The sequence below is a fragment of the Otolemur garnettii genome, unplaced genomic scaffold (genome assembly GCF_000181295.1).
Source record: "Otolemur garnettii isolate 467f Iridium unplaced genomic scaffold, OtoGar3 scaffold00079, whole genome shotgun sequence".
Lineage (NCBI taxonomy): Eukaryota > Metazoa > Chordata > Mammalia > Primates > Galagidae > Otolemur > Otolemur garnettii.
The window spans coordinates 2,603,057-2,612,278 of NW_003852474.1; the positions used below are offsets into that span (position 1 = coordinate 2,603,057).

Sequence of the window (9,222 nt, forward strand, 5' to 3'; positions counted from 1 at the left end):
TAGAAAGTGACTCAATGGGATGTGCATGTGGATTTTAATTATGGTGCTTAGCTTAGTGTGTAAAATCATCAAGGCACATTGCGACTTGGTTCACACAGCCAGTTATGTGAAGTGAGCGTTGGAGAGGCTGCTCACTGCCTCGGGCCTAGGCTCCGGGTTCATGCATGCCCCAGCCATTTCTTTCCCACTGCCAGCTGGAGGGGCTGCCTGGTAGCAGGGGTGCTGCAGGAGAAGGCAGGCCCTATGTGTCCAAAATCCATGCTCCGGAGGGCTTGTCTCAGCTATGCTGGGTTTCTCTTCATACTCTGCAACTCTGAGAGAGACTTAGCTGTTTTTTCATTTGGCATTCCTCACCATCATATTCTACACATAAATGTTAAGTACCCACTGCAGATACATACTGTCCTAGGAACTGGGGGAACAGCAGTGAGCCAAAAGACAAAGCCCCTGTTCTCCAGATGGGGAACTGTCCCCATCGGGGAGGCTCTGGAGGATGCGCCCTGGGACTCCACGCCAGTCTAACTGTGACTCTTCTGTCTCCTCCCCGACCCTGACAGGCACCCGCAAGATGGAGTACAAGGGCAGCAGCTGGCATGAGACCTGCTTCATCTGCCATCGCTGCCAACAGCCGATTGGAACCAAGAGTTTCATCCCTAAAGACAATCAGAATTTTTGTGTGCCCTGCTATGAGAAACAACACGCCCTGCAGTGTGTTCAGTGCAAAAAGGTATCTCCCTTGGCCCATGCACCTTCTGGCGGGTTTGCTTCTGTGGCCCCCGTCGGTTCTCCCCTTTTTGAAAGAAAAGGCATCCGTGGTACTTGAATGGCATGAGAGCTGTGCCAGTCCTGCCCTGGGTCTGGCTTCTGGCCCTCTTTTCAAAGACATGGTCACTGTGCTGTGCTCTGTGATCAAAATTCTTTAACCCTGCCTCCTTCTAGACCATTTCCAAATCTTTTCTCAGGTTGATGACTTGATGTTAGAGCAGCGGTTCTCAACCTGTGGGTCGCGACCCACAGGAACTGTATTAAAGGGCCACGGCATTAGGAAGGTTGAGAACCCCTGTGTTAGAAGGAAGGGAAACTCGAACTCACTGCCCCAAAGCTGTCTTTGTTAGGCTGCTCTCCCTATGTAAGCAAGAAACCAACTTATAGACTTGAGAGGTGTGGTGGGGAGAGGATGGGAGTAGAAAAGTGAAGGAGAAAAGATCTGCCACATGGATGGGGAGAGATAATTTGTTACACTTACCTACTCAGTTATGTCATGGCTGTTAGGTAAAAGAAAGAAAAGGAACAGGAGAGGTTAAGTCTCAGGTGCGTGGTGGCCCACTTGTAGGACGCCGACTCTGTCCTGCCTACCCCAGTGTCCCTGGCCTTGCCCTCCAGAGTGAGGCTTGGGTTTCTGCTGTGCCCTTTCTCAGTCTCTGACACCATCAACTCCACTTAGGTTGTAGCTTCCAGAGGTCAGTGCTGCTAGGATTCGTGCCAGTCCATTGAGTTGCACCCTCACTGCTAACTTGGCCCTTGGAAGAGCCAGCGCAGGAGTCTGTGCCTCCCACCCTTTTGATGGCCCTGCCAGCCCACCTGCTGCTGTTTCACATTTTGGGCACCTGCGCTTGCTTCTGGTCCATGGGAAACATTCCCAGTGATGCTTCCTGAATCTCGCTGGCCTGGGCTAGAATGTCCCCACCTTGCCTGTACCTTCTCAAAGTGCAGAATATTAATGCTAACTTTTTAATTTTTTTAGACATAGAGTCTTACCATGTTGCCCACGCTGGTCTTGAACTTCTGACCTTAAGCAGTCCTCCCACCTCAGCCTCTCAAAATGCTGAGATTACAGGTGTGAGCCACCACACCCAGGCCATTACTAATTTTCATTCAGTCTTTCATTTTCCTTTCTGCCTCATTTTTATTTTTCCCTTACTGTTTAAATTCCATTTTTTCCTATTTCTTCTCTCTGTATGCTATTTTGTCTTCATCTTTAAATTGAACTCTCAGGCCTGCATTTATATAATATTATAATTAATTTTCTCTGTTTGCCCCTTTTTTGGTTGTTTTGTTTTTCTCATCAAGATTTAAGCAAAGTTCATTTGAGTACCTCCCTGCCTCCATCATCTTTCCCACCTGTGTGCGCGACTCAGCGGCACAGGTGAAGGCAGCCATCCTTCTGGAATGCACGCCCTTGTGTGTGTGTTTGTTAGATACACACACAAGCATTCGGGCTGGAAATATCTGTTCCTCATGCTGTGGACTGGGCACACAAAGGCACTAGAGACCTGATGGTGGATAGGACAGGGGCGCTTAGCTGGAGTCTAGATGGAAATACACACCATGTGTATTTACTGTGCCATGGAGAACAGAGTAGCCCAGATTGTGTAATGGGAGGACCTGGACCACTCTGAGGGGCAGGGGGCCAGGGAGTTTAGGGAAGGACTCCCTGAACAAAGTCGTGCTTATGCTGAGTTAGCCAAGGTGGGTGGTAAGTGAGGAGCATGGAGTTGGCTAGAGGAAGGATAGGGGAGGGCATGCAGGCAGAGCAGACGCCTCACACATGCACCCCTGCAGAGAGGCATCACAACCCAGCGTGCATAAAGTTTTTCAGCAGGGATCTATAAGATTATTTAGAATTTGTGGTTTAATGAAAAGAATACAGGATAGAGAGAATCACTTACAAATTTCTTGGGGCCTCAGTTTACCCATCCATAAAATAGACTGTATCTTACTTTGAAAGCTTTTCATGAGGACCAAAGGAGTTACTAGATGATGCTGCAGCGTTCAAGAAATGAAAAGCATGAAAGGGCGGCTGTGAGATGCTTCTACCCGCCGTCCATGGCCAGCATCTGTGAAGTCCAGGCCCCGCACTCTGACAGGTTACTTAGCTGCCTCAGGGGCCTGCTTTTTAAAGGAGTATGAGAAGCAACATGTGGAGAAAAATACAGATAAAAGTTGGGGTGCTGATCAGTTCCATGCGGTCTGGCTTTGCAACTTCTCCACACACATGTCCTGAGACCCCCAGTGAGGGTTAGAGTGAAAGCTCTGGGCTTATTTGTCCCAAAGCTTCCTAGAGGCCCGGGCCTTCCTGTGGCATCAGCAGGTACCAGTTCCATGTGTCCTTTGAGTCTCTTCCTTCTTCTGCCCTGAGTGGCTGCAGAGATGAGCTGGTGAGTGGTGTTGGAGAAGGTGCCACCTGCCAGGCTTCCTAACGAGGACTCTGCTGAGACTCGCTCCTTTAGCCCCATCACTCCCACTTTGCAGATGAGGAAACAGAGGTGCAGAGACCTTTCACAGTGGCTGGTCCCAGCCACAGGGCTGGTGAGGACTGAAACCTCCCCACTGCACTGCCTCACTACTCACCCACACTCCAGACTCCCCAGCATCCTTGCAAAAGGCCAGTGTCACTAGCAGGAAACCCAGGAGCTATGACACCGGAGTGGAAGTCTATGGCGGGATTACACAGGGGTGACCGTGAAGCTCGTAGAGCAGTTTCTCAGGGACTTAACAAACTAGATGTTTGGGGGACAAAGATCTTACATTTTCTGGTGGCAACAGCTAAGACTAGGAACGTCTGCCAAGTTCAGAGGCCCTGCTGACTCTCCCTCTTGCCCCCTGCAGCCCATCACCACAGGAGGGGTCACGTACCGGGAGCAGCCCTGGCACAAGGAGTGCTTCGTGTGCACTGCCTGCAAGAAGCAGCTGTCCGGGCAGCGCTTCACCGCTCGGGACGAGTTCGCCTACTGCCTGAGCTGCTTCTGCGACTTGTACGCCAAGAAGTGTGCCGGGTGCACCAACCCCATCAGCGGTGAGTGTCCCAGGGACTCCTGCTTCAGGGAGCAGCTGAAGGTTGACCGAGGCCTGGCACGTTAGCAGATGAGTGTGTGTGTCCCCCTAGAGTCCGGCCTCACTGAGGCTCTGGGCTCTGCAAACTTCTCTGCCTCTTTCCTCTCCCGGGCTCACTGCCTACACTTCAGCGGACACCGGACTACTTCCTTTCAGGAGTTCCTGATGGCTGACAACCATGTGGCCTGTCCCCAAGGTTATTGTTTCTACTTTGGGTTGGATTACCTCCCAAACTGTAGTCTGAAAGAGCCCATGAACCACATCAGCACAATATAAGCTGGCCTTTTGGGCTCAGCGGTGGTGCTGTGTGCTCAGAAGTTCTGCACAACATCTTAGTAGGACTTTCTGCCACGAGGCCCTGGCCATATGAGGGAGAGTGGATGTTCTAAGTGGTTTTTCATATTGCATCCCCTCAAAACTGTGGACAAGTGAGAGCTCAAAATCTGCTTGGCTGGCAGAGTATAGGCACTGTATGAAATGATGAAACATACTAAAGAAAATTCAGTGGCTTCAGACTGAAGTCCTTTAAATGGTCGCCTTGTCTTGCTACACACATCAGTGACTGGTTGGGGAGAGAAAAGTCTTGAGTAATCCGTAATGTCTCAGGCAGAGTTCTGGGATGTGAGATTTCTTTCTTTCTGAGACAGAATCTTTTTATGTCACCCTTGGTAGAGTGCCCGGGAGTCACAGCTCACAGCAACCTCAAACTCTTGGGCTTAAGTGATTATCTTGCCTCAGCCTCCCAGTAGCTGGGACTACAGGTGCCCACCACAATGCCTAGCTAATTTTTTTGTTGTGGTGGGTGTTATTGTTTAGCTGGCCCGGGCCATGTTTGAACCTGCCACCCTCGGTACATGTGGCTGGCACCATAACCACTGCGCTACAGGCGCCGAGCTGGATGTAGGATTTCCAACCTTGGTGCATTCAGGTGGCCAGTCTGTCTGTTTGGAAGGAAGACAGCAGACACATGAAACACACAGTGGCCTGGCCACGTGTAACCAGGCACGCGTGTTTACATACCCCTGTGCACATGTCCTTGATTTTCTTTTCCTCAGACCTAGAGCCAAGTTCACCTAACTCAACTAACTCATCTTCCCAGGTTGCTAAAATGATCTTTGGGAGTATAATCCAGAGATTACTACATTTCCAAGTGAAATGAAAATATAAAGAAAAAAAGTCATAGCATTTGAATTTTCCGATGGTAAAATGTTTCTGCTCATTTATGTACCAAATTTCTCTTGGAATCCTTTATGGGGGAAAATGCAGTCTTTCACCATAACACACTCATCTCTACCACTGTTTCTGTTTTCACAGTAACTTCTATTTAGGCACATGTTATAATTAAAGCTTTATATCGTGATGCAGTCTACATAAAATGACTTTAAAATACAAAGTATTAGATGAGGATTGTAATACTATAGCACTGAAGAGAAAATAGTGCTAATACTATAGCATTAGGAAAAGCAGAATTTAAAAGTTTCCTTTAGGTCAGATGCTGTGGCTCATGCCTGTAATCTGAGCACTCCGAGAGGCTGAGGAGAGAGGACAGGAGTTTAAGACCAGCTTGAGCAAATGCGAGAGCTCATCTCTACTAAAACAGGAAAAATTAGCTGGGCATTGTGGTGAGCACCTGTAGTTGCACCTACTGGGGAGGCTGAGGCAGGAGGATAACTTGAACCCAGGAGCCTGAGGTTGCTGTGAACCAGGCAGGCTGAAGCTACTGCATTCTAGCCTGGGCAACAGACTGAGATTCTGCCCCCCCAAAATTTTTTGCAGAGTTAATCCTCTGAAAAGCAGAGACCAGTGTTCAGGAACTCGCACAGTAACTCTGAAATTGCAGCTAATATGTACTTGTGCCACATTTCCGAACAACTGTACAAGATTGAGAGTTTAAGTTCATCTCTGATCCTTACTGTTACTTTTCCTCTTTACCAAACTTTTAAAGTTACTTTATATAAGTAAATTGGAATTTTTATGTGTAGTAATGCTTGATTCACCCCTATAGTTGGTCCTCATTAGTCACGGAGCCTTTATTTTCAAATTCACCTACTTGGTACAAATTCTGTTGTAACCTCCAAGTCAGCGCTCATGGTGCATTCACAGTCATCCACAGACATGCACAGAGCGTTGACAAAGGTGAGTTGTCCCAGGCACACATTCCCAATCCAACATGGTGACACTCTGCCTTCTTGTTTCAGCTCACATACTGGAAATGTTTTTATGATTTTTGGTTGGCAACTCTGCTCTTTAAAATTGCTCCCAAGCAAAGTTCGGTCTTGTGTCCCTAAGCATGAGAAGCTGTGATGTGACTTACAGAGAAAACATTTAATACACGATAGAGAAGCATGGTTCAAGCATGAGCTACAGTGCTTTTGACCATTAATTCAAAGTCAGTGGATTAAGAACATGTATAAAATAAGGGTTTTTTAAATAGAAACACACATAGAGCAACATTTTGTATTGGTGGGTTGTGAGAATGTTGTGGCCAGAGGCTTGCAAGAACCTAGTCCCACTTTTCTCTTAGGAGCAATGGTTCAGTGTTTGCTAATTCAGTGTTCCTTGGGACATTATGAAACTTAACTACCAGCAGAACCAAAACTGACCATATACCAATCTTTCCTTTAGGAAGATTTATACCCTGTGGCTTGTCTTAGACTCTCATTTCCATCACCTGTCTCATTTGTTGGCATTTCAGGGCAAAAGTGGAGCATAGGAAAAGAGAATGTGAACCAGGGACGGCTGCCCTCCATAGCTCCTGTCACTAACATCCTTCTTCCTCCCCTGCCAGTGCTCCTCGCCCCAGCTCTGCATCGTAGCAGGACTTACCAGAGGTTAAAGGAAGGAGAGACATGGACTAGTAGACATACTGGGGCGCCCTAGCGCCCTAGTCTTGCCTTTACAGCCAACTCCAGTTGATCAACATGCAGAGAAGAAAACCTTCTAACCCTCCGGCAGCCCCTGCCCCGACATCAAATGAAGTGTCCCCTAAACCACTAGTGTTCAGACATGTTTGCATATTGGAAACGTGGGGAGCTTTAAAAATGACTGAAGTGTAGGTTATGATTTAATCAATATGAGCTGTGACCTAAGGTATTGGACTCTTTTAAAGCTTCCCGGATAATTCAGATACGCAGAGAGTTAGACTGGTCTAAACCCCTGGTTAGGTTCAGCCACAGGGCCAGGGCATTGAGATCTATAGATCTTTAATAGCTGTCAGCAATTAAAGAAATACAAGGAAAGCAAAGACAATTGATACTCTGGTTACACTGGATGTTTGGCGTAACTCTTTTTCTAAAAGCTGTAAGATATTTAGAAAAAGAGTTTAAAAGTTTTGCTAATACATGTACTGGTACCAGAGTCAATGTGGTACATGTATTAGAAGTGGCACAAGAAGTTGGATCATGGGACTGCAAACTAATACAACCTTTTTGGAAGCAAGTATGGAGAACCCTCAAAGAATTGAAGCTAGACCTCCCATTTGATCCTGTAATCCCATTACTGGGCATCTATCCAAAAGAAAAAAAATCCTTTTACCATAAGAACACTTGGACTAGACTGTTTATTGCAGCCCAACTTACAATTGCCAAAATGTGGAAACAGCCTAAATGCCCACCAACCCAGGAATGGATTAACAAGCTATGGTATATGTACACTGTGGAATACTACTCAGCCACTAAAAAAGATGGAGACTTTACATCCTTTGTAATAATCAGGATGGAAGTGGAACACATCATTCTTAGGAGCATCACAAGAATGGAGAAGCATGAATCCTATGTACTCAATTTTGATATAAGGACGTTTAATGACTTAGTACACAGTAGGCGGTGGGGGAAGGAGAGAACAGAGAGAGAGAAGGAGGGAGGGGGGTATGGGAAGGAAGAGCACAGCAATCAAAACTCTCTAAACGTACTTTACTGGGAAAGATGTTCTTTTTTTTAAAAAGAAAAAAAGTCTCTAGACATTGTCAAATGTTCCCCAGGAGGCAAAACGGCCCCCAGTTGAGAACCCCTGTACTGTTTCATAGACATTAGCTCATTTATTCTTCACACTGGCCCTAGAGGGAGATTATTATTGCCCTCACTCTACAGATCAGAAAACTGAAGGTCTGGTTAGGCACTCCCCTTCCCCCACCTCCTAGGTCATTAATTGTCCTTATATCTAGTCCTTAGGACTACATTCAGTAGGGATGAAATACCTTGAGCAGCAGACATGAGGCACATCATTTGGGGGTCCAGCTGATACATCCCTTCTGATGTTTGTGAGCTCTCCGGCTGTGCACGGTACCTGACTTACCTATGACTTCTCAGCACCGGTCACTAGAAACTCACATGACCCACAGTGCACAATCAAAACTGCGAAATGGATCACATGGCATTCTTTTTTCCATCTTAGTCGCCTGGTTCTAACTAGTTAATACTCCCTCACTTTCTTCATCCGGTATTGTTTTTTTCTCTGTTAACAGGACTTGGTGGCACAAAGTACATCTCATTTGAGGAGCGGCAGTGGCACAACGACTGCTTTAACTGTAAGAAGTGCTCCCTCTCACTGGTGGGCCGAGGCTTCCTCACAGAAAGGGACGACATCCTGTGCCCTGACTGCGGGAAAGATATCTGAAGTCCACACCCGGGAACTCCTGCCTGTGACCTTACACACAGATTTAGGTATTTTCTTTCTTAGCCAGGCAGTACTGTCTTCTGGTTTTCACCAGCCACACTCAAGACTTTGCTCTTGTGCTTCTCAGTGATACTCACATTTGCATAAACTTTAATCCTTTGTACTAGTTCTGTCCCAGGAAAGGAGAAAAGCCTTATGGAAATCCTGGGTGGGAAGATGGTCTGGGATGTTTGTGATCAAGTAAGGCAAATCTAAGTGTAAAAATCCTTTTGAGCAATGTCTTTACATGTGTATCTTTCCCTCACTGCGTATATAAGTGCAATTACCATACATCACGAACTTGAAAGTTTTCCAAACTATATAAGGTAACGTAGAGTTGGTATTTACAGCTCTATAACTTCCTGTCATGTCAAGCCTAAGATTATGTGACTTACAATAAAAATTATTCAGAACACAATCTTTAGCCGGGCACAGTGTGTGAAATAAAGATTAAATGTTGAGTTTCTGAATCGTAGTAACACTTTGTTGCGTGGCTGAGCGATCGCTGCATGAAGTGCAATGTTACCTGGGGCAGTGTTAACTGAAATGGCATCACACTGTTTAAAGGAAGCCTTCAGTCATCTCTGTGCATCTCTTTCTTGTTAGCTTCTTCCTTTCTCTCTCTCAGAAGGTGATACTCTGCATTTGAGACAGAGGCTCCAGAGTATGAACAGCAGAACATGAGGCTGATGACAGTGAAGCCAATTTTCAGGTCACTTTTCTTGACAGAGCTTG

The 9,222-nt window shown here is 46.5% G+C and overlaps 1 protein-coding gene across 2 annotated transcripts in view; it reads left to right on the forward strand.

Annotated features, from left to right (window-relative positions):
• FHL2 (four and a half LIM domains 2) overlaps nt 1–8,902 on the forward strand; it is a 72,482-nt gene extending 63,580 nt beyond the window's left edge. For both annotated transcript variants that reach the window (XM_003794315.2, XM_023515790.1), the window contains exons 4-6: nt 558–727; nt 3,610–3,796; nt 8,297–8,902. In XM_003794315.2, the coding sequence (XP_003794363.1) occupies nt 558–727; nt 3,610–3,796; nt 8,297–8,448 (509 nt within the window). In that variant the 3' untranslated portion in view covers nt 8,449–8,902. The remainder of the gene's footprint in view (nt 1–557; nt 728–3,609; nt 3,797–8,296) is intronic.
• Nucleotides 8,903–9,222: the final 320 nt, after the last annotated feature.